General features: G+C 45.0%; 1 protein-coding gene across 2 annotated transcripts in view; it reads left to right on the top strand.

Annotated features, from left to right (window-relative positions):
- Positions 1 to 4,478: 4,478 nt before the first annotated feature.
- The window catches only part of RCAN2 (regulator of calcineurin 2), a gene marked incomplete at both ends in the record, with an annotated part of 71,708 nt that continues 51,026 nt past the window's right edge, over positions 4,479 to 25,160 (top strand). Inside the window, 2 exons of one of the 2 annotated variants that reach the window (XM_084283755.1) lie at positions 4,479 to 4,542; positions 11,933 to 12,159. In XM_084283755.1, coding sequence (XP_084139881.1) covers positions 11,935 to 12,159 — 225 coding nt within the window. Of the gene's footprint in view, positions 4,543 to 5,668; positions 5,692 to 11,932; positions 12,160 to 25,160 lie in introns of those variants that run through there. The other variant, XM_084283756.1, reaches the window with a different exon arrangement.

Here is a 25,160-nt window from a genome sequence, read left to right as displayed (position 1 = left end):
CAGGAGTTCACAGAGCGGGGCCACAAGTTCTTCCCACTCACCTGGGCTCCAGGTATGAAATTTGGAGACAACCCGCATCCCTGAGCACAGCAGCAGCGTGGGCTTCTCGGCACCTCCGTGAGAATCATGCACAAGGGTATCACAGGCTCTGAAACTGTACAGCGAGTGAAGGATGCTCTCCCTTTCTGCAGGCACTTCTCATGGTGGCAATGAATCATTCATCTTGCCCCCACAGCCGTGCAGACTGCTCTGCAGATACAAGGCAAGGATAGCTGGCCTTAGCTTTATGCATTTTTCTTTAACCATCTGCAACGCATTGTAGCTCAGCTGCTTTGCATTTGCTGCACATATTAGGAACGGAGCTGAAGAGGTGTCGAGGCAATGTTGTCTCGCTGCACTGAGTGTCTGGGTGATAAAACAGCAGATGCAGCTGAGCGGTGATAAGTGCAAAGCAATGCACACGTGAAAAAATAACCCCAACTATCCGTGTGTGGAGCCTGGTTTGAGCTATCGCTTTTTGCTGCAAGAGATCTAGGGGTCAAAGCAGACGGCTCTGAAATATTTGTGTGGGGCTAGGGAGTCGTCAGAAAGGCGAACTGAGGGCTAAGAATTAGGATCTCTCCCCTTAGATGGAGAGGGGACCCCCAAAGTCACAGGACCCTATCGCTCAGATGATGAGAGTTCTTCTGAGGCCCCCAGCCACATTGCTCTTGCCTATTCCAGCTAAATTCAAGTTGTTTTGGTAGGATCAGCATTTTAAAGAAAACTTTTGGGGGGTAAAATTTAGAAAAGAGAGAGAATGGCAATAAAGAATGGAATGGCTTTCATCTAGGAAATAGAGAAAAACACGTCAGCTTGGAAAAAGAGATAGCTGAAGGGAAATACAATTAAAACCTGCAAAACAATGATGGAGAGATGGTTAAAAAACACATTTCCTTTACTGCCTCTCATAACAAAAGAACATTTAGCAAAACAATCAGGAAGCAGGCTTGAAATTGTTTTTACATGGTGAAGAATTACCATGGCAAGGCACGTTGTGGAAAGCAAATCCACAAAAGAGGTAAGAAAAGAGACAAGACAAATTCTCAGAGGACAGGGCCACTGGTAGCTACTGGAGCTTGGAGGCAACCCGGAGTTCCAGAAGTCTCTAACTCACCAGTTGCTGGGAAATTATAAGGTAAATAGGAGAAGAATACACGGTCTATTTTTACACTGTTTCGCTAAGCCATCCACTCTTGGCTGCAGAGACAAGATACAGAGCTAGATGGATCCAACTGCTTTTATATTCTAAAAAAGTAACAGAAACAATCAAGGGTATGCTAATGCTGATACAGTCAACATTAATTTGACTTGCTTTATCCACTCTAATCTCTGCACTCGACCATTCATAAGAAATCATAATCCATTTCTGGCCAAAGAGTTTGGGATTATCCCAGTGAGCAGAAATGTAAAAGGACTGCTCGCTTCTTGAAAATCGAATGATTTTAAGACATTTCTTCCTAGTGTTGATGTTCCTGGTGGTCAGACGGGGCCAAAGACTGCTTACACTGCTTCAGTTGTGCTTCAAGCCACTGTGATTGCTCCAGTACATTTGGGAGGCCATTTTTGCTCACAGATTAAACTTGTAGATAAGAAGCAGGTGCAAACTGAAGATAACGGGTGGCTCGGGATTTGGAGGAGATGGTCCAAGCCTGCGCCGTGAGATATCAGTAACAAAACTCCCACTCAGTTCTGCGGGGGCAGGACTGCAGCGCTGCTGGCAAATGCTGCGAGTGGCAGCTGTTTCATCACCTCCTTTGGTATTCTTTCCATAATTTCATCTTCCTCCAGGTTTTGGCACTCCGCAACTGCTCAGGGTGGGGGAAGATGCCCACGGCATTTCGGAAGCACAAGGTGCCCACGGAGGCTGCATGCCCTGAATAGCGCCGGGGTCCAAGAGGGTGAGCAGTGAGACTCCAGGAAGGAAGCTCTCCCCCTCTTATTTTTGCAGTCCTGCTTTTCCAATCTAAATAACACAGTATTTGGTGACCTTTCCTGATAGAAAAACTTAATGCTGGCAACAGGGCTATTAAAAACCCTGAATTATTGCCACTCCTGTTATTATTTAATCTGATGGACTTTTTATTGTAAAAAGTGGAAATCTGGGGTTTTCTCCCCACTCACCTTAGCAATAACATCTGCATGCACACAAAAGCATTTCCAGAGAACTGGCTTAGGTGTTCCTGTTTTTTTTCTGAGTGTGGATTAGCTGGCTTTCATAACTGCAGAGATTCCTGTATTAATACGAGGAAAACAAACGTGGGGGAAATTTCATCCCAATGAAAATATTCTGCCCAATATGAAAATATGAGGATAAAGAATAAAACTTGAGACTGGTTACTGGGAACAAGAGACAATTGAGAGGTATCAGGACAAGAAAATACAAGGAAAGTGTACGACATAAAATGTGGGACAGAAGAAGCACTGTGGGTGCTCTTCCTACTCAGAACGGTAAAACAAGACAAAGGAAACGCATCTAAATGGAAACAAAGGAAGATATCTGATCAGGTTTATTCTTAGAAAAAAATAATGAGCATATCAATTGATTTAAAACCTGATACAACTCATATCGTACCAGATCTGTTTCCACAGCTTGCTTTCTCTTATGTGTAGTGCCTAAAGCAGTAAGGTCACGGCCATAATATTTTGGACACAAGAAAAAAAGAAAGAAATTACTGCTATCAGTAGTAAAATAGTTACGTGTTTTATATTAAAAAGTAAAAATAGAAGCAAAGAAGAAAGCCTGGAAGGTCTCTAGAGCAGTTATGCATCAGGGTATAAGTTAGTCCTTAGCGAATGGGAGCAGGAGGAAACCCTTCTGCTGTAGGTCCAGCCACGCACACACCCTGTTCTCATGTGTTGCTCTTGGGTACCTGCAGAGATGAGGTGGAGTCATCCCAATATTGATCGCATTCTTTACAAGTTTCATCTGCTATTACTGGAAAGTGCTGCTATAAATGGCCTATATCTTTTTATATGCATTTAACGAATGGAGAATTATTCTTCCCGTGTATTTTATAGGATATTTATGAATTGTACAGAAGCCTTCTAGTTCTCCCTTACATTCTATAGATTTTCAAAGCCATCTTTACAGAAACCAATTTACGTTTCTGTATCACCCTATTGATTAAATCCCTTCGCATTATTACATTCCAAAGCAAAGAGACCACAGAAAATCAGCATTAGCCTCTGAAGCTTAGCAGTCTCCCACATACATCTGGAGCAGCGCAAATAGCCCTTCCTTTAATAAACCATGCCTTGGGGTCATCTGAATGCTTTCTCTTCGTTTTAAAATCACGACTGCCATCAGCTTTTTTTTTTCCATTGTAACCCTGATGTTCCTCAAGACTCCTAAAAATGCAGCTTCTGGCCCCGTCTGTAACAGGGAGATCCACCTTATTCGTCATTGCTCTGAAGATGAGAACTTCAAAGGTATCCATTTCTAGATGGAGCTTGCTTCAAGGCCACTTTGCTTGGGAAATGGAGGTTGCGAGCCCCATCTCCAGGGGCATTTAGGTCCCACAAAGTCACCATGGGGGGCATCAAGAGCTTTGTCACTGCCAAGGTGTGCTGGCACTACATGGGCATCCGTCATGGGTGCTTTCCTCTCTGCATCCCACCCCACCTCACTCCACCCTGTCCTACCTCTCCGCTCCCTTACCCCAAAACACCTCACCTCACTCCTTCCTGACCTACATCTCCTCCCATCCCACCCTGCCTCTTCCCTACCCCATCCCACCTCACCTCACCCATTTCACCTCACATCTCCACCCCATCGCATGTCACCAGGTCACATCTCACCCACCTCACGTCTCCTCACCTCACCACCATCCGACCCCACATCTCCTCACCCCCACCCCCCATCTCCCTACCCCATCCCACCTCACATCTCCTCACCCCACCCCATATCTCCTCTACCCTATCCCACCCCACATCTCCTCAGCCCCATCCCACCTCACCCCAACATCTCCCCTCCCCACCCCACCCCACCCCACCCCACCCCACCCCACATCCCATCCCATCCCATCCCATCCCATCCCATCCCATCCCATCCCATCCCATATCTCCCTACGCCCCCCGCTCCCCGGGCTGTGGGGACGAGGATCTCCCCCTTGCCCCTCGTCCCCACACGAGGTGCCCCCATCCCCATATATCCCCCCCCCCCCCCGCTCCCCATCGCCAGGCGGCGGAGGGCGGGCGGCGTCCCCAGAGAGAGGGGAGGGGGGGACACACACAAAGGAGGCGGGGCTAAGCGCCCTCCTCCCATCCTTATTGGCCACCCCTCCCGCCTGTTTAGAGGAAGGGCGTTGCCGATTGGCTGTCGGCGTCCGCTGGCCTCCCGCCTTCTCCTCCACCTTCGCCTCAGCGGCGCGGGGCGGCCGCGGGCAGCAGCGGCAGCAGGAGGAGAAGAAGAGGAGGAGGAGGAGGAGGAGGAGGAGGAGAAGAAGAAGAAGAAGAAGGGAGGAAGGGTGGCGGCCGAGGCCGAGCCAGCCTCAGCAGCAGGTAAGGACAGGGCAGGGCATGGCCGCTGCTGAGCACTGAGGGGTTATGCAAGCGCCCTGCCCTCAGGGGGGGCTCGCAGGGGACCCCCCATCTCCACAGGGGTCCTGCCCCCGAAATGGCGGCGGGGCTCGGGGCTGGGGGGGGGTCGCCTGGAAGCGCCCCCGACCCCCTCCTGTGGGCTGCTGGGCACGGGGGAGCGGCCCCTCGGGGGTCTCCTTGCCTCAGGGCTCTGCTGCCGACCTGAAAAAAAGGGGTTGCGGTGTGTGGGGTTGGGATCCTCAGGGGATGGGGCGAGGGGAGGCGGTGCAGGAGGAGCCCCGCGTCGTGTCCCCCCCTTGGGAGCCGCTGAGGGGGGCTTGGGGGTGAGATTTGGGGTGTGTGCGCTGCTTGGTCACCCTCTGGGGGGTGAAAACTTTGGCATGGAAAGGCAGAGCTGCTGCTGGGACCCTGCTTTGCCGGGATCCTTTATTCCGTGTCACGGGCAGGTGGAGGTGTGGGCTGTGGGGAGCTAAAACCATCACACAACATGCTGGCACCTCACGTAAAATCATCGTAAAACCTGCTGGCACCTCACATAAAACCATCACAGAACCTGCAGGTTGTCGGTTTTGGGAGCCGGTGACTCTTGTTCGCAGGAGCTGTGCAGAGGAGTCCTGTTCGTCAGCTTCTAGGAGGGAGTTTGGGGCTGTGCGAGCCGGTTTCTGCCCTCTTCCAAACCTCACAGCCCGTAGGCACGCTCAGGGGCTTTGCTCATCAGTTGTTTGCACTGAAGATCTCTGTCACTGCACTGTGACCTTAACTTTTAGTTACGTGTCACTCACCTGGACCAGCAGAAATCCATTTCAAGGCACTGAGATTGTATCCCGAGCTGTACCAAAGCATTTTTTTGATATTTAGAATGATTTTACAGCCTGACTGGTTTTCCTCTGGCTGTTCTGGAGAGCACTGCCTGTCAGAATTGAACGTTTCCCCGTGCTGGCTGCTTACGAGCTGAAGCGAGCGGCGGCTCCCATCCCGTGGGCAGCGCCCTGTGGAAGCAATTGCCCAGCCTTCGTCACGCAGTGGCTGTCCTCACGGGGTCTGCCCTCTCCTATCGACTCTCTCCTGAGAGTTGAACACCGTGAACAGCTCCGGTCGCGTGCAGTTCTGGTACGTGTGGTTTCTTCCTTTTTCCTCGCAGCAGGGCAGGCTGGTTTCGGTAAGGAGTGGGGCATGTCGGTGGGGTTTGTGGTAGGAGCTGGAGAGCTGTCGAAGTGACCTCTGCGTGAGGTGCCAGGTCTGGCTGAAGGCCAGCGAGGCTGTAATGCCGTGTGCCCTTTTTAAAGCTGGCTCCCTTTTAATAGAGTAGCTTGAGGGGCGAGTAAAGGTGATCGGAAAGCTTGTTCTTTGGCGTTTGCGTGGATTTTGCCCTTTGAATACATTAACAGTGCCGTGGAAACTCTTGTGTCTGATTAATCCTAGCCTAAGTCCCTGACCTTAAATCACAAAATCTCTCCTGATGTTGGCTCCCTAGGTGTTACCTTCCCATTTTGGTACGGGGCTGGGGTCTTGACTTAGTAGGGCTCTTGTTCCCCCACGGCAGGGGATATGAGTTGCTTGGCAAGCCGGCACCCACTGAGCTCCTTTACTACATGTATGCAGATGCCCTGGCGTGGGAGGCACACCGGAGCCTTTTGAGCCACATGCAGGTCTTGAACAGCTTGAGCTGGCCAGCCCTGCTTTAGATGAATAAAAGTGAATCGCCCCTTTGGATGCTAAAAGCCTCCAAAAATAGTTACAAAGGCTCAGCTAAATTTAATACGGCTCTAATGTCAATGGAAAGGATTAGAACATTTGGGATTTGTAAGTTAGCATAAAAAAAAAAAAATCCTCTTCCTCATAACTCTGCCCCCTTCTGTAACAGCAGTAGTGGAGATGGGCACTATTTTTGTGTGGTGCCACCCAAAAGGGAGCTAAAATGTGCCAGTAATTTGTGATGCTGTGAGGGGAGCAATCAGTGCCCAGGTGGGGGATGCAGGGGAGAAGCTTCGGGGAAGGGTGCCTGCAGTCTGCTGCTTTGTGACCAGCAGTTCACTAGTGCTGTCTCACAAGGTCCCATTCTGCTCTCTAATTAAGTAAAATATCTCTATTTAAGTCCACGGGAGCGTTCTACAGTGACGAATTAGCAGCATTTAAAAATAATGCTAACCTCCAGCGTTCGTTTTGCAGAATGGAATGGAATTTCAGTAGGCTATTGCCATCTGAACTTCCCATTACACTTGTGTCTTCTGTGTGGGTCTGGCTGACTTCAACAGGCATTGCATCCATAAGCTAACGCTAAGGAAACTGGTAACTCCTCTTCACTAACTCATTTGAATGCTTCAAGTAAGAAATTTTCTTTGTTTCGTGAAAATCTTACTTGGGCAGCTTTCAGTTTATTTTTCTCCCATCTGTTAAAATTCCAGTAAAACTTGCTGATTTTTAGTGGGAGCAGAGGCAGAATCCTTGCACTTTCCCTGGACCCTTCTTAAAAACAAACAAAACACAACTGCAAGTCTTTTTTTTTTTTTTTTTTTTTTTCTTCCAAATTGGTTGCCTTTTTTCCAAATTTTCTCGATTCCTGTAGATTACTGTTTGCAGTCAGAACTCAATAATAGCTTTAGTTTATAGTGATTGTATTTAAAGCTTCTATTTGTAACGTTTTGTTTGCTTTATGCTATTTTTAGTCTTGTTGTTTGTCATGGCAAGCAGTGTTTAATAATAATAATAAAAGTAAAGTTTCCTAGCAATTTGAAGAGATACGTGCCTGTTTCTTGGTGTCCCCAAGGGATTCTTTAAAAAAAAAAAAAAACACCTCTGAGGATGGGGAAATGATCACTGAGGAAATTCATTTCCATAAATAAAGTGGATAAATCTATACGTGTGTGGTCACATTTAAGCAACTGGTCCTTTGAAACACGTTGGGATGTGGTGAAAACTTCATGGGCTTGATGTTTTGAGCTAATGTAAATGACAAGCTCTTGCACCCCTTGATCAGAGGAGGAGAAGTGGGGAATAACTTCTGCCAGCATGAAATGAAGCAGCCTGCAGGTGAATTGCACAGAAGTATCAAGGAGATGGCAAATAGGGTCTGGAAGGAGAGTGGCTCACGCAATTTCCAAAGGGTTAACAGAACTGCAATTATTGGGATACTCCTATCTGTGCGGAGTATTTTCTGGTTTGAAGCTGTAGGGTCAAAACCAAACACAAAAGTGAGAAACAGGACAGAGGAACACGAATGGCATGCAGGTGAGCTTCATTTGAAGGGGATACATTGAAGTGCTAAGCTATAAGCATTTCCTAAAGGCTGCGTGAACTTGGGTTCATTTTGTTTGTGTCCTGGTGTCTGGATTCTGTTGTGGCATTTACTTGTGTGGTCCCAGGTTGAGGTGTTGTTGACCAAATTTCTCGTCGCTGTAGGTGCTGGACGATGCCTTAGCATTGCTGGATTGTTTATATGGCACTGCCATTTCTTTAAAATGCAGTGTGACAACTTCTGGCCCCTTAAGCATTTGAAAAAAAAATCTTGAATTGTAGAGGGAGAAGCAAAACTCCTTACTTTTATAAAGTAAAATGAGTGGTGTTTACCCCTTGATGACCTGGATGACTTTCCAGGTTTTTATGAAAATCTAAAAGGGACCACAAGGGAAAATTTGGCTTACTTTGTCAGAAGCCATGGAAAGGAGCTTTAATATAACTGGAAACGTCATCCGGTGATTGTACTATTGTTGCATGTAGGATGACTCTTAATTGCATTTGTTTTATGTAGAGCAATCCAGTTCATGGAGTAAACATGAATTAGAATTAATTATTTTGGGGAATTTGAAATCTAAATTCTTTTGTTCTAAATTGGAATAATTGGAAAGAGTGTTTTCGGCAGGACTTCTGAAGTGGCTGAGCAAACTCAGGGGAAAAAAAAAGCCTTGAAATAACACAGTAAGAGCAAAATACTTGAGTTTTAAGGTTTTTGATAGACAGTGAAGGCTGTGTAGTTATGACTTGTATTATATATGTCTAAATTTATAAATAATACCGAAAAGGTGAGAATTCCCACTCATGACTAGCTGAGAATAACTTACGGTATGGTGACCTATTATAAAGTTAAGGCAAAGCTGTGAAAACTCAGATCACAACTTCGTGAATGCTTGGAGTAGATTTGCTGCTGCAAAATACAACCCTAACCTCTGCTGTGACCTGCCCATTCCCAAACTTTGGTGGCCTCTTCTATTTCTGTCACACTTTTTTTTAATTTTATTTTTTTCTCTCAGTTAACTTCCCAGTGGGTTTATTGGAGTTATAAAACCAAACTTTTTTCCTTAGGCGAAGTCAGTAAACTTTGTGTTTACTCTGCGTGGTTGTGCCACGAAGCGGAGCAGGAGAAATCAGCTCCCCAGCACAAAAGGTGGCGGGGAGCTGTCTCTGCACAGAGAGCAGCTGGTGTTGGGAGTGGGCAGCCTGAGGTGATGGATTGTGTTGCAGCTTTTGGCAGAAGTGCTAGTTTATCCAGTTGGAAACTGAATTTACAGCCCAAGGGTTTGAAGTGTGCCAGCAAATGCTGTTGATTGAAGCATGTTTGTCCTCCCTCATTATCATTGGGCTCAGGCTCATTGGCAGTTTATTTCTTTTGGGGAGCATTAGCGAGATTTCTCTGTAATCGTGGTGCTACGCTTGATCCTGTGCAGTACCCTCCCTGTTTTTCACAAACTTTGCTGTACGAAGCTACTCCATGCACATGCTCTTAATTGTGCAGGACAGCAAATCTGTCTCGAGAACGGACTGAAAAAAGGAGTGAGCTTTCCTTTTGCTTACAGAGCTTCAGCAGAGCAAAGCTGCTGTCACACAGCGTGTTGGAAGAGTATTTGTTAGCTTGTAATCTCAGACCAACCGTGAAGCTGTATGTTGGAGAACTGCCTGCTGTGCTGTGTACTTGTTTTCTTGTTACCAGCTCAGATGGAAAGGAACCTGAATGCTGCTGTAACTCCAACTTCACTGCTGTAACTCCAAATTCTCCTCTGTTTAGCAGCTTGCTAAACAAGTTGTAGCTTTGCTGAGTTCCTAACTTTATAATATGGCTCTCCCAGGAAAAAAAAGCTGTTCAGTGAAGAAGCCTGGAGACTCCTCTGACTTATGGTTATGTATTGAAATCCCTTACTTGTCTGCAAGCCCTAAGAGACTTGTCATGCATTGGGGATTAGGAACAGGATGCATGCAATTTGTTGGCAGCCATAAAGTCATCCTTAACGTGGCTGTCACACCTTGCAGTGAAACTGAAGATTATTCTTTAGCCTAAAAGTTAGGTCTGAAGAACTAACTAGAACAGCATGCCTAGGGAAAACAAATCAACGTGCTGTGTTGTGTCTGTTGCTGTACAAAGTCCCGTTCAGCCACCAGGTTCCTGTTTTGTCACATCCTAGGAGATTCCTGTGGACCTGAAACCTCACTCCTCCTGGTTGTTTCATCTCTTCCTCATTGCTAGAAGGCCTGTTGGGTGTTAATTCGTACGGGGAGTTTCTACAGCCCCCGAGTATCAGCTCCCATCCTCTTTATCCTCCTGAGTCTGTTGTGTAAGGTTGCTGTTGAAGCATCCCTCTGCTGAGTGGGCTCTTCCAGCTTAATGCTTGTGTCCGGGGGAAAAGGGGCTTGCCCAGTGTGACTGTAAGATACCCAGTGGCTTCGCTGACTGCAAGTAATTTGCCTGTTGGGAATTAAAGACCTTATGCTCATTATACTCATTAGGAGGTCTGCTTTCCACGTAAGTTGTATTTTGCAACATACGGAGCTTGAGGCTTATTTTTGTAAACCTAAAAGCAGTGAATGCAATCTTAGTCCGAGCTAGATGTGATGGCAAACAGGTGTAGAGGTGACTGTGTTTGGAGTAGATGGCCTGTTAACATTTCTTGCTAGAGTTGGGAAGCGTTCTCAACTTAAGTTTCTTCCCAAATAGTGGCTGCTGTGAGGGTTTCCTGAGAGCACTTCCCTGGGTGTGCTCCCACTGTCAGGCTGTGCTAGTGTCGGGCTGAGCTGGCAAAAATACTGGTGAGGATTTGAGAGATGAAAACCTGTCCTTAGGGTGACACAGGACCAGAGGGAATTAACCTGAGGCTTTCCTAGTGCCCCAGCTTCCTTACAGCGCCGCATCCTTCTCTTGTTTTAAACCCCTCCCTCGTAAACTGCATGCACAGAATCAGGTCTAGGAAACTATTCTGTCTAAAGAAGCCCCATGGCTTGATTTTTGGGACAGCAGTTGTGCAAACTGTAGTTGACCCAATACTTACAACTATTACTAGAGAGCAGCAAGCATGCAGTAGCACAAGGGCAGATCTGGAGCAGGTGAGCGTGCTGTGTTTATGTAACTCTAACCTCTTATGTTACGGGGTGAGAACAAAGCCACTGATTGCGTGTTGTTACTGCAAGAAACATCAGTAGGAGGGAGTTAATTATTCCTCTGCTTTGCTTCCACTCGGCTTATGGGAGCTCTAGGGAGGTTATGGCTTGGAGCTGGTTTAGTACACCTGTACTAGAGGCTGGGCCAGTCACTGTAAATACCTGAATTTACGCTAATGAACATGCTGATGATTAATTGGACATTTTCATGCTTCCCTTGGCTGGTATGAAGTTTATTCCTGTACCAACAGTAGGGATGCTGTTTGATCTATGTGCCTGTTACTTCTCTACCCTTCAGTGTCTCTCAGATTGATTTTTCTACTCCGATGGATGTGGTGGTAAAGCCTCCAAAGATAGCAGGATTTTCCTAAAAAGCAATGAGAATTATCACTTGGGTGCACTCCTTGCTTACTTTGTTGTTTGCTTCCTAATGTCATTAGCAATTTTTCTGTTTGCATTTTAATGGAGATGGAAAAACAGGGTACGTTCTGTCCTTGAACTGCACCCAAAAATGGGCTTTTTTCTCCGTAATGTGTCTTAGTTGTGCTGGTTTTCTTGATGCTTTTGTGTTAATGCTGCTTTTCAACAGGGTAATCTTTTATTCCTTTAAGCTGGAGCTTGGTGTCATTTTCAAAATGTGTTCTTCTCATCCAGTGCATTACACTTTTTCTCCAAGCTGCCTGCGAGCTCAGCAGCACCAGCCTGCCTTCCCAGGAACAAATGGGACTTTCTTAAACCCAAATCCAACACAGTGTTTCCTTACAGGGACTTCAGTCACGCCTCCTTTCTGGATGTGCTCAGCAGCTTGTGCTGATACTGTTAGGCCTTTCCCATGCCAGTAAGCGAGACAACAGCAAAATCCCTCTCTAAGCCTTGGTGAAAGTGGAATATACTTGCTACAACTTAAGCCCCAAACTTAGAATCTCTATATTTGCGTACCTACTATTTTAGAGTGTAACATAACCGTGTCTCTTCTCCATGCTCCTAGGGATGAGGGGAGACTCCTACTTCTTTGGCATGAGAGGCCTCGGCCACTACGGCTGCATCCCGGAGGATGGAGGTCACTTCCTGCTCTACTCTATCAACGGCGACAACGACTTAAAGAGGTGTTTTACAGAAGAAGATTTCCATGAAATACTTGACTTCAACGATCTCCCGAATTCTCTCTTTGCCTGTAATGTTCACCAGTCTGTGTTTGAAAGCGAGGACAGTAAGGTACCGTGCCAGTTTCCGTACTTTGAGTAGAAGAGAAACATAGGACTTGTGTGATGTTTGTGTTCAGTGCAGTATCAAGGGAGCAGAAATGAGTTGATTTGTCACGTGCAAAGAAACTGGATTGCATATGAGTTGTTTTTTTTTCAGGTGGGCAACACTGCTGTACTGTGATCTTTGTTGATTTCAAGAGCCTAAAAGCCTTTTTGCCAACTACAGTGAACAAAACTGTTTTTCTCCTGTTCAGGTTTGCATAAAACTGAGATGTGGGTGCATGTCTCCATAGCAACTGTAGTCGCAGTCATGGTGGAGGTGGCAAAGTTAAACACATGAAAGCAGGTTCCTCTTGCTTGCTCGTCTCATACCGCTGCAACAGGAGGCTGCCTTACCTGTATTTTCTCAAAGGTTTTAAGTTTTGTCTTGCCTGGAAGACCTAAGATGAGTGCTAGTGGAACAAAGAAAAGAGGACCTGCATGAGAATATTTTCCAACTCTACAATTAGTTTAAAAGAGAATGGCTGAAATGATATATTGTTGATTAAAATAAAAAAGTAAGAAATAGAAATAACGATAAGAAAGTAAGAATAAAAAATAGCACAACAAAAAAACCCCACTACATTCTGCAGGATGCCTTTAGGTCTTGTTTGTAAGCCTGGAATTCTTCCTGATGGAGATGTCAGAGGAATATCAAACTGATAGTTTGGGGGCATTATTGTCTGATGAAGTTAGTCAAGGCTAATAATTAGGGGCACATCTGAAGCTAATTAACTTTTTTTGTCCAGAATACTTAATTTGGACACAAGCAGGTGGCAGCGAGGGTGAGTTTCAGCTGGAACTGGCTGATAAAACTACGGATTTGCTGGGATGGACGCAAAGCCAGGAAGGATGAGAGACCTTTGTGATAGCAGGGAAATTACCACATGAAAGGAAAACAGAACTGGACTTGCAGGGAGGCAGGCTTTCTGTTAGAGATGCTGGAAGTGCTATTTGTTGGACTAGGCAAGTACCATTGTTTGCAGTGTTTTGGTTTCTTTTTTTAGACGCTTTTGTATTCCATAGTGATGTCTTGGGTATGTTTTGAGTAATACAGATGAAAAGGGAGTAAAAGTTGAGGTACAATCATTTTGTGTAGTGCTGTGATACTCATATATTTAAAAAAAAAAAAAAAAAAAAAAGTACTGTGCTCTAAACGAAAAAAAAAAAAAACCAGCACTTGGAACTGTCTTGGAAAACAGCACATCATTTTATTCTGTTGCAGCTCATAAGCACCATACATTTACATTGTGCTATTTTGTGGAATTTAACAAACCAGTAAACATTTTCCACACTACTAAAGTTCATTATGCACATTTTAGAGGCTTGGGAATGCCTTCCTAGGTATTTCTGACTTTAAAAGGCTCTGAAAGTACACTTTCAAAGGAAGACAACAAAAGCCTGCCTAGAACTAGAGAATCTCTCTTCCCCCTGCAGAGATTCTATCCCCACGCGCTTCTGAGCTTTCCCTCTTTTTGAGGGCTGTGTTCTGGCAGTGGCTTAGTTAGAAAATGGGATGGGAGATTATGTAAGTACGTGGGATGGCAATCCCCGTGGACTTGCAGGACTTAAGGATTTGTCTTAAGAACAGCAGCTGGGTTGTGGAGGTGTCCCTTGTTCCGTGTCCGTAAACTGTCCGTCGGTGACGTGGATCGAAGAGCTCTGTTTGCAGGTAAGTAGTTACTGTGCTAAGTCTATATTTAGATGGGATTACCTCCAGGTTTCTCATTAAATACAAGGACCTGGGGAGCTGATTATGCCTTTTATTATTCCTGTAGAACACATACTTCGTTCCCAGTTGATTTGTACTCATAATCCTTTCTATTATTAACTGTTGCTACAGGGTAAGGGCACACGTGATTTCAATGGGAAATATTGTCAAGTTAAGACGTTAAACATTTGAAAACCTCAAACAATCACAATTAATAAATACTGCTAACGATTACATCGTCAATTATGTATTGATCCAATGAATACACAGCAGTACAATATACTTTTACTGCTGTCGTTTGCTCTTTTAAAAGAACATACTACCGTAATTATTAAATCTGCAGGAGATCTATTTTTTTTTTATTCACTTTGCAGAAAGTAAAGTTTTTGCAGGAGCTTTGACTTTATATACTTGGAGAAAAATGGAGGTTTGATTGGTTCAGCAGTTGCAAGTTAGCTTGCAGAGAAACCTGTCAGTATGAGTGGTTATTTTGATTTGGTCTGTAAGCTTTGTTTATGCAGCAAGTTTGAAGATACAAGCTTCTGAGTAGCAATATTAATGTAAAGGATTCACACTGACAGCTTTAACACTATGTTACCTGAAGTGTTACAGAAGCTGAGCTGTCAAATTGAAGCTTTTAACAGGTACATAACCAAGCAAGACTCTTGCTAAAATGTTTCGAAGCGAGTGCCTTAAATATTTTTGTGTTAATTTGAAGGCGTTTAACTACTATGTATGACATCCAGGGTAAATCCCAGTTTATGCTTCAGACAGCCTTGAGGGAACTTGGCTGCACGTACACCTGTGCTGTGGATAAGCCGATTTGCTTCCTCTGCCCTTAGCGTGTCCTGTGTGAGGTGCACCCTTCCAGCAATGCCTCACGGTCCTACGGTGCTTGGTAGGAAGCCTCTGCCCTGCCCATGCACGGGGATGCTGGCAGCTGAAGGCACCTTCTTCCTCTGACCATGAGGAGTTGTCCCAGCAGTGTCAGGCCAGGCTTGAGTGTTCTCCTGGTTGGCACCCTCAGGTCTCTTCATGGACACAGGGACTCTTTTAAACATGTGTTCGTGGCCAAAAAAAAATCTCCACTAGGGTCAGGGGGGTGCCTCAGACAGCTGTATTGGTGATATGGGTGTCTGAGGGTTTACACGGAGTGGTATAGCAGCCTCAGTGCACTAACAGCTCCCTATGACTGAAGAAAGGCTTTTATTTTTTTTATTTATCCACATAAACAACCTGCTGCTTCTTAAAGAAAGTCAAATTGTATGTTCTTCACAATGTGATTAGAAAATTCTGTGCTTTTCAGGTAGATTTTAAGGCAAACCAAAGGTTTGGAGAATTAAATTAACAGGGCTTTTGCAGAGCTGGGATCAAATGTGTCTGTGTCCCCGTCGTTGTCTTGTATTCTTTATTTGTTTTGGCATATAACCAGTTAATGGAAGGGTGGGATTTTGTTTATTTTGGAGCTCACAGCACTGCCCTACTTGGGTCACAAAAGTCTTATTTTTAAAGAAATTAAAAATAAAATTACTCGTAAGTCCTGGGATTTGTCACATGTCTCTAGGGGGGAAAAACTGGTGGGACTCCTTCTGTTAGCAAGGTATGGCGAGATTGAGACTGTTATTTTTGGCTGACAGAGGGACTGCTGGGTGGGGGGGGTGCTGCTCCTTTTATCTTTCCAGATAAAGCAGTCCTGAAAAGCCAAAGGGCAGGGCTCTGCTCCTGAGGGTGAAAACGCGTTCATTTAACAGTTAATTGCTACATGCAGCCCTCCGGCTTTCCAGATAATAACAAAAACACAGCAAAAGTGTTAAATGTACATCACCCTGCTGTAAAACTGTCCTTCTGTAACTTTGGTACTGTGGCTGTAACCTCCTCCGGGCTGAAAGCGGTAAGCACGCTGTCAAAGTGAGGCATCTGCGGCTCTGTAAGATGCTCTAATGCCTTGGGAGATGCTTACTCAAAAATGTCACTATCAGAATATGCTTACACGAGGGAAAGGCACATTTCCTCGGGTTGTTTAGAGGCTGCAAGGTCTTATTTTCTCGCTGTTCTGATTCAAGGTGGAAGCAGCGCCTTACTAAAGCCAAGAGTAATTCAGATAAAGAATGATTAATCAGTTTCCAAGCAACTTAGTTATGGTGGAGCTGCCTAGGAAATGAGAGCCGAAGTCCATCAAATTCTTTGTCTTGCCAGTTTAATTAAAATCAATAGGAGACATCATTACTATTATTATTATTATTTTTCCACATTTTAAAAACAAACAAACAAACAAAAAAACCACACACACAAAACAACATGGCCAAATGTACCCAGTTCTGGGCTCCCCACTGTGAGAGACGTGGACTTATCATGGGGAGCCCAGCAACTGGCAGCTAAGATGGTAAAGGGATGGGAGCACCTCTCACACACGGAGATGCTGAGAGCTGCAACTCTGCATGAATAGAGGAGGCTCCGGGGGAGCTCCCCCATGGCCGTCAGTACCCGCAGGGAGGTGCGGAGAGGCCGGAGCCGGGCTCTGCTCAGCGGTGCCCAGGGCCAGGCCCAGAGGCCCCGGGCCCAGCCTGGAGCCCTGGCGGCTCCCCCTGCCCCTCAGGCAGCACTGCTGGGCCCAGGGGTGCCGGAGCCTTGGCACAGGCTGCCCCAAGAGGGGCCGGGGGCTGCTCCTGGGAGAGCTCCCTGAGCCCAGGGATGTGGGGCTGGGCACCCTGCTAGGGCAGGGGGGGACAGGGGCACCCAGGGGTGCTCCCAGCCTCAGCTGTGCTGTGAAGCTGTGTGTTGAAGCGATGAGCTCTCGTGCCTTTATTCTCTTGATGGGATGGGTCGGTGTGGCAATGCACAGCTGGGAGAGTGAAGGTGATACAAATGAATTTCCTGAACTGTGAGCTTAATGGAGAGGGGGGAAAAGGAGTAGAAAAGTCAAACTTAGTCAATGAAAACAGTAGTCCTGCTTTAGTGGAATTATAAAAGCAGCTAGTGTTTTCATGAGGGATTCTTTCCTGTTACAACCTTACTGACATCTATTGGATGACTTTCTGATTTTCCTACAGCAGACTGCATTAGACTCCCTTTGATTTTACTTTAGCTTATTGAGCTCAGGCCTTGAGGAGGATTCCAGGTTATCTCAAGTGAGTGCTGGAAAATGTGTCAGAGGATGATGCTTTACGAGATCTCTGGCCTTACTCGGGGAGCTTTGTTCCTCTGTTCTTGCATTCAGCTTTCTCAACCAAGCAGATCTTCGTGCTGCTATGGCTGTTTACAGCGCAGTAAAAGGCGTTGGACAGCTCAGTGGCCTGCTGTGTTGTCTTTAACTTTAATGTGTTACTCCTGGAACAGAAACTTCCTCCCGATGCTTGCTGACTCTTCTCACACACAGTGAAACGGCTCTGCCTGCTCAGTGCTCCTTCTAAACAAAGTGGAGCCGGCGTGTCTGCTGCCATGCGTGAGATGTTTCTTTGGTTCCCTCTTCCTGCAGGCTAATTCGGGATGATGCTGTCGGAGGCAGGCTTTGTTTCTGCAGGGGGAGACCTGCTCCTCTGGCCTTCGCTTTTAAAATCTAGCTTGTGAAGTCAGAACCTCTTTGGCCATGTTACATCACTGAAGCCTCTAGGTGTTGAGTCATCATTATATTTGGAGGGTGGCACGCTTCTTTTTATTCTAATATTAGTGTTCAAGCCTGGCCCCAGTGGAAAGTCACCCTAGCAAGATGAAGTCACCGCTCCAAGGCTGGAGTGGAATGCAGCCTTTGTCCTGCCTTCCTGGTACACTTGCTGTTGCTTTGTTTTACTTTCAGTTTTCCTACCTTTTAAGGTGGCTGTCTGCTGATACGATAGTGTTATCAGAAGCTGCCACTTGATGCAGGCTGGGGCTTGTGCTGTGGAATCTCGACTTCATTTTGTCCTGCTTTAGACAGGGGATGAGTGCTATTCCCTATCATTCTGTAAAAACAAACAAACAAACAAAAAACCTTTAATATACACTGTACATGCACTCAGTAATAATAAAAATAAACAGCCTGCACTGAAAGGCTGCAGAAGCAGTGTCCTTCCTGACTCACAGCTGCCCTCTAGGAATCGTGTCTTCTTCTCTTCTTTAGCAGGTGGTTTGCAGACATCTAAGAGCAATTTTTTCTTTTTCTGGTGTGATCACAGAAGCTGTGATCGGTGGGTCCCTCTTGGAGCCACGTTGAATCTGACATGGGGCAGATGCTGGGCTCTGCTCACAGAGACCACCCCTGCAGCCCACCACTACCAGGCCCTTGCCACCCAAACCCAGTGCATTGAAAATACCTTGGAGTACCTGTGGGGTGCTGCTCTTGCTCTGGGAAGTGTGCAGAATGAAACAACTCATTTCCAGTCGCATTTGTCACTTACAGTGTATAATTCACCTAATTCATCTCAAATCCTTCCTCTGTGATCCATAGCTGTGCATTACGGTATTTCAGCTAACAAGATCAATGAGCTTTTTTGTTCTGCAGCTGAGGTCCCACCTAATTTATGTGCTGGAGTAACAGTCTTCAATCATTCAGCCCCGTGATAACAGTGCTTTCTTCAGTGTGACTGAATCAGTGTTTGTCGTTCGTAAATCTTCCTCGGTTAACTTTTTGGGGTGCAGCTGCTGGACCTTTTAGTCAGTTAGTGACTGTTGGAAGGGGATCCTGGTGTAACAGCTCCTGGGTGCGCCTCTTGTTTCTGTGCTTTACTCTCAGCTCAGTAGCGAGTGCTGTCGGGGAGCTCAGCTGCTGTGAGGGTGGACGTTCTCTGCCCTATGAACCATCTGAACAGGACTGCTGCTAAGATCCCAAAGCTGTCCTGTACCCCCTAGGACCACAGAACCACAGCAAGAGCAAGGAGCTGAGGTTTTACCAGAGAAAGGGCAACAGGGAAGTTGGCATTTGGGGATCTAAGACGTGTTCATTCTAATTCGGGGGAAGAAAATGAATTAATTGCTCTGATCAGTGTGCCTTGCTTATTCAGTATTTTCACGTTTATTTATAAGGATGTTATTTAAAGCTGCTCTTACTGCTGTTCGTAAGACAACTTGCTGAAGGTACTAAAGGAGCTCTTACATATTTATACACGTATATAGGGTCTGACACCAGCCTTTGAAGGGATCTGCAGAATTCCTAATGCAACTGTAAGGAGTCATTAGCCTGGTCTGGTTTGGGCATTCCTTCCTCTTCCTTCCCTCTCAGGTGGGTCTGCCTCATAAAGGCTTCAGCACTTCTGTTTTTCTGGAGCAACGCATCAGCTTCCCAATTTGGTAGCCCTCAAAGAAGCATGAAGGGCACACTGAGACTGCCTGGGTACAGCAGCATGGTCAGGCTGAATCTGGGCATGTGCTCTGTTCTTCTCATGGCAGCAGAAGGTATATTTGGCCAAAACTATCCCGTTGACATCCAGGAATTAGCAAGCTCCAAATATTCCCCAATTCAATGAATGTTTAATTCCTACTCCCAGAAATGTTCTATTAAAAATAAACGAATAAAATACAAGCCGTGAGTATTTCTGGACCCAAAATGCCTGTAACGTGGATGCTGTCGAGCAATTCAGCTCGTGCTTGGGGTTATTTTCCCATCTGTGCTCAGGGTGCCTGGGAGCAGAAATGCCCTTGCTTCAATGGGAGAATGTGCCTGGCACCAGCCCAAGTGGGCCGAAGGTAGGACCCTATTTGCTGCTGTTGAAATCTGGAGCAGTGTTTCAAAGCATCTAGCTATACTGGTTGTTTGTAAATCACTAAAATAAACTGATTAATGTTCTTTCCAGAGCACGTAGTATGGCGGCTGCTGTCTGCTTTTTAAATTTGGAAACGTACTTTTCTCCTTAAAAGCAGCTATGGAAAAATTCTTCTAGTATCAGCTTTTTGTGGTCATGCTCTACCCTGCAGCCTAGAGGGTTATCTCAAGAAACCAGGGCGGTGGGTGGGAAATCTTTCATGGGAAAGGATCATTCAGAGGACTTTTTAATAATAATAATAATAAAAATTCTGAATATTTTAGAGGATAATGAGACACGTTCAGGTAGCCGTTGGTAAATTCATGCTAAGGGTTAGGAGGACCTGCTGTTGTGTCATGAGAAAACGTGGGCTGTGAGAGCCACGGGGAGTTGCAAGGTCTCATCCATAAGGCAGTAAAGAATTATTCCCATTTTAACTACCCCTTTCACTCACACGATGGACAATGTAGGATAAACCATGGGTAGGTCTGATCCAGACATCCCTAAACACCGAACAAATGTAGATTAAGATTCCACTCTGCAGTTGTCTGTCTCCTCTAATAGGTTGAACTAAATTCCTGCACTCAGATGCCTTTTGATCGCTGAGGAAGCCGAGGTCTGGCCTGGAGCAGCGAGGCCAGTGTGCCTTCCTCTTAACCTGCTGCCAGCACTGGCCAGGACGGGAGTTCAACCAAGGACGTCGGCTGACAGAGAAGGTTTTCGTGTAGGTTTTATATGCTTTCTGATTATCCCATGCAAAAACATCTGAGATGTTGTGTGTACATGGAATGCGGTCTCTTTTCCCCAGGATTATAGCAGGATGCGTTGCTTCCTGGGATCAAGAGCAAGAAAACTTAGGAGCAATCTCTCCATGTGATTTTTATGTTATTTCATATTTGCCAAGTTTGAGAGGGTTTGATATATTATATAACTGGTGCTATTCTTGACCAGTTTTACTCCTATTTTTTTTTCTTTCTGACGTGCAGCATGTTTCTTGTAAAGCCAGGAAGCTGGATGCCAAGCTGCACTTGGTGCGGTAAAACAGCAATAACTTCCACAGGAACATCCTTGCATCTAACTGAAACTTGTGTTGACACAATGCATGGTAAAGAACCAAGTCAACTTTTCTGGTATCTACTGATACAAGCAAGAGCTGCGTCTTTCAAGGAAAAAGCTGCCTTGCTGTAGTTTATAGTAAACTCCCTGGTTTGTCCCACTAAGCAGATCTTAACCACTGACGCCTGATAATAATAAAAAACCAATTTTGCCCCTCTCTCTCTAGCAAACTGTCATTTTAAAGTCAACAAAAACCTGTTTATCTAGCTGATAGTAATCAAAAAGTGCAGTAAAGCCACCCTAATGTGGTTAGGGCAGCAGCTGTTCCTTATTTTAATGCCATCAGAGGGTCTAATCCATCCACAAGTTCGGATATCAGTTTTCTGGCCCAAGGAAAAGGCTTTTAAATGAAGGTCAGCCTTTATTACCAATGCATGAAGACATTGCATTCAAAGAAGCTATATTCTGGCTTAATCACATTCAAAATAGTAAATTTACAATTCTAATTACTGGTTGGTTACTTAAGGGAATTTCTCAAATGTTTCATACAAAATAAATGTTAAGAACACCGCACCAGAGGTTGTTTAATAAATCAAATAATGCTTAACAGGGGTTGAAAAAAAAATATGCCTGAAAGACAATGTAGTCTTGAAAAATTAGAGAGATCCTAGAAGGTGAATTCGGGTAATGCAAGGTACAGAAGAGAGCCAGCAGCTTTCAGACTGCAGCGTTGCTTGAGACAAATTTCAAAGACAAATTTCACAACAGATCAGAGCAGAGAGGTGAGAGATCAAATTCCGAGTTGAATCAAGGTGAAAGGAATGCTCAATTACTTCTGTGCGTTTCAAAATGTGTCTCCTGTGCCAGATCACTTCATGTTTCTTTCAGGTTGCTGGAAGTTAGAGCGTTCGCTGCCTTAGTGCGGGGATTTCTCTGTGGCTCTTCTCAGATCAGATCCTCAGGCAGTGTGAACTGTAACAGATCCGCTGATAAGCTGCACCGTCCTGTCAGCTGAGGATTTTGTTCCACTTCTCAGTTTCCTGTGCCGTATGAGTGCATGAATGATGTTAAAAGTGAAGCATCTTGCACTTTTTTTATTGTCTTGCTTTAAGGTGATCACTTTTAACGATGGTGGTTCATTTGCTATAATTTGATTGCATTTTATAGACACTTTACCCTGCCTGGATTACGTGACTTCTGTAGTGGGCTTTGAAACTTAATACAGAAGCAGAGGCGTTGCAGATGTGGTAGCTGCAACGTGTACGTCTCTGAGGGATGAGAGAAACCTTTTCCATGCAGTAGAGACTAATGAGCTGGAAGTTTAGATGACAGTAGGATGGGAAAAAGAAATTACGATATCCCTGGCAATAGAGTAATGAAGGCATCTATTACATAGCAGGGTGGATTCGACTCAGGGTATGTGTTGTTTCTTAATTGACTTTGCAATTAGCCTAAAAAGCATAGAGATTGTCAGACCGCTTCATGCGATCATTTAGAAATTTTGCATTTAATGTTCTTGTATGTAGTGTTATGGAGAAATCTGATAGTTTCTCCTGCCTTTTGAGTGGCTTTTGAGGGAAGAACAAAACCAATAAACCTCAGAAGATGCTGAGGAAGTGAAGTGCGAGCCCCTTTCTGAACAGGAGTTGGCCCTGTTCCTAAGGCATTTAATTTGGGACCAGAGTTGTGTGTGTCATGGTGTCAGGCAATACGTGTCCTTTCTGTCTTCATTCACGACTCTTCAAAACACTGATGGTGTGTCCCTGTAGTATCCCTGACTGAGCTGCAGTTGGTTTGCTCAGAGGCTCAGCTACCTGTTCCTTTCACGTTGACTTTGGTGGTATTTCACGTGGTTTAAATAGTGTTACATCATGCCGTAGGGCTATCTGCATCAGCCTCCTGCCTGTTTGGAAACGAATGTGATTTTTGTTTGGTTTTCCAACTCATGGGACTTCATACACAAACTGAGAGCCTTGCCAGAGCGCAGGCACTTGTCCTGAGGCTAGCTCCCATGCCATTTCGGATGCACTTAATGTACTCCAGCAAGTTGTGCTTTCTTTTGGCACTGGCTATTTTCACTTTCTTGCCTTTACAAAACTTTCAGGTGCATTCTCCTAATAACCTGTGCTTAACAAGCAAAGAGAAAATTTGGATCACAGTGATACATGCTCATGTAAGTAACTTCCAGACCCGTTCTGGGGGCCCATTCATACCCACTAGTGATCCAGTTGCTCCAAATAAACGTGAGTGGCTGCTTCTCACCATCTGACTTAAAGGCTTTGGTCATGGACAGTTCCAAATTCCTTTAATGTCTGCTGCTGATGACAGAAACAGTGGAAATATATCACGGACCAGTGTTCTGCTGTCTTCTTCTTGTCTTCTGTAAATCCCCTTATCTCTTACAAATCTTCCTTGTTACTACAGCCAGTTCACTTCAGGTATTGCTTAAACGTAGTGCCTGCTCTACCTGCTGTGTGTGCTGTGGTGTAGCTGCTTCTGATACGAGGACTCTCATTGCTCCTGCTTGTCTTGCAGTTAGAGGGAGAAACACATACCATGGATAATTACATGAGTGTTTCTGAGAAGGGTAATCTCTCTTTTGCTTATTCCAGTTTCAAATAATTTAAATAAAGCTTAGAGCTTCTCATAAGTCTTTCCCAAAGAAATGGTTATATCAATTACTGATGGTCTTAATATATCACTCTTGCAGTTTTATAAGTGAGTTTTTTTTCCTGACCCCTTGCTGTTTTATGACTTAAATATAACCGATGCGCTGAGTCCTGTGCATGTGTTCAAGCTGAGAAGTTTTTGTGGAGGTAACTGCCCCTGGAGCACATTTCAGGTGATCTGTTTAAAATCTTATTGCATTACAGTCTGGCTGTTCCATACAGAGTGATCTGATTGACACACAGGCAATGAAAGCAACCGTTTAAAATAGCTTGTGCAAACTGTTTGTCTGCCTTGGATGTATCTAATTCAGGTCTGAGAATCAAATCCTTATCTGGTACTTGTGGGAAACTTCAGCCGGAGATTCCTTACCAGTACCTTTACTGAATGTAGTACAAAATGAGATTTTCCTGCGAAACTTCCATTCCCAGAATATTCCTGTATGTTCCTGCCCATTCCTCCCCCCTAGCAGACTCTTGCACAGATCTGCTCGTGGAATGAGAAGCATTCCTCCATGAAGAACAGAGCACAGCTACTTTCTGGCAGTGTATCTGACAGGGAGCGCGGGCTGAACACAGACATCAGCAGTCACCGGAACCTCAGAATTCCTCCTAAGCTGAACATCATGTGAGGAGAGTTACTGTTGTGGGATTTCCTGCTGCTTATATGTACTGCAAATAAGTGGTATGCGGTTTCTGGCTAGGCTGATCTCCTTGAAGTATTTAGTAGCTACTTTGCTTTTCTTTCTACTCCATTAACAGTTAGTGCCCTCCCTCTTTACTTTGCTTTTGAAGGACCTTCAGCTATCCTTTATCTACTTTGTTGTAGCATATAGACTGCTGTTACCCCCAGGCCTGTAAAACATGGGTTGCTTTGGTATCCCATGACACTGATTTTTGTTTAGGAAAAACCAGATTCTGGTTAATACCTTTTCTTTTGAACTTCGTGGTGCACCTGAATGTCATTTATGCTGTTCTTTTCTTTTTGCGGTCATATCTTAGGCATGTGGAATAAGGCTAGGGGAGAAGATTTGAAAGTAGGATTTTCACACAGTCCCATTGTGCCTAAAAAACAAGAAACACCAAAATAATGGAATTCAGGATGAATATTATGAATGTGAAAGGCACTGTTCCACTTCTTCCTTCTGATCTCTACTTGCAGCAATTCACCTTGATAGCGCAGGTAATCTACATAGTTATAAATTAAGTTTATTCATGTGGTATAAAGGAAAATCCTGACTGGGGCAATAAAAACAAAGCAAAACAAAAATTCTGCTGTCTGTGAATGCTTAGTGCTATGAGAGCTGAAGGACATCAGCAGATGTGTGCTCTGCTCTGACGGAGTGCCAGGGGTGCCATCTGCTGTCTCCTGCTTGTACCGCATGGCTCTTCAGCTCTGCAAAGGAGGGAAGGTAAAAATAAAGATACCACAGGCTAGTTTAAGGCATAGAGGATTAAATACCTTGCTACTTGAGTATCAAATACAAAATATGTTTTAATCCTTGCTGGTTTTGCACAATACAAATGGCACTGTTCACCCTAAATACATTTCAGCCTTTGAAAATTACTTTACAGGGTAATTTTTTATTATCATCAGGGTTCTTTTGCAGTGTGTTCCTCCTGGTTAATGGAGATTCAAATTTTGCAGTGCATTGCGGTTCGTTATCTGAGCTCAGCTTCTAGCTGTGCACCTTTTTTATCTTGCTTATCAACTTTTTCGCATATTTCTGAACTGTTTCCTTACTCCACTTGCTAGATTTCATCTGTAATTTCCTGTGTATAGCTAGGAAGTGAAACAGTGAAATTATTTATTGTGTTTGCTTGT

The sequence above is a fragment of the Netta rufina genome (genome assembly GCF_964035555.1).
Source record: "Netta rufina genome assembly, chromosome: 3".
Lineage (NCBI taxonomy): Eukaryota > Metazoa > Chordata > Aves > Anseriformes > Anatidae > Netta > Netta rufina.
This window is presented reverse-complemented; position numbering and strand designations above follow the sequence as displayed.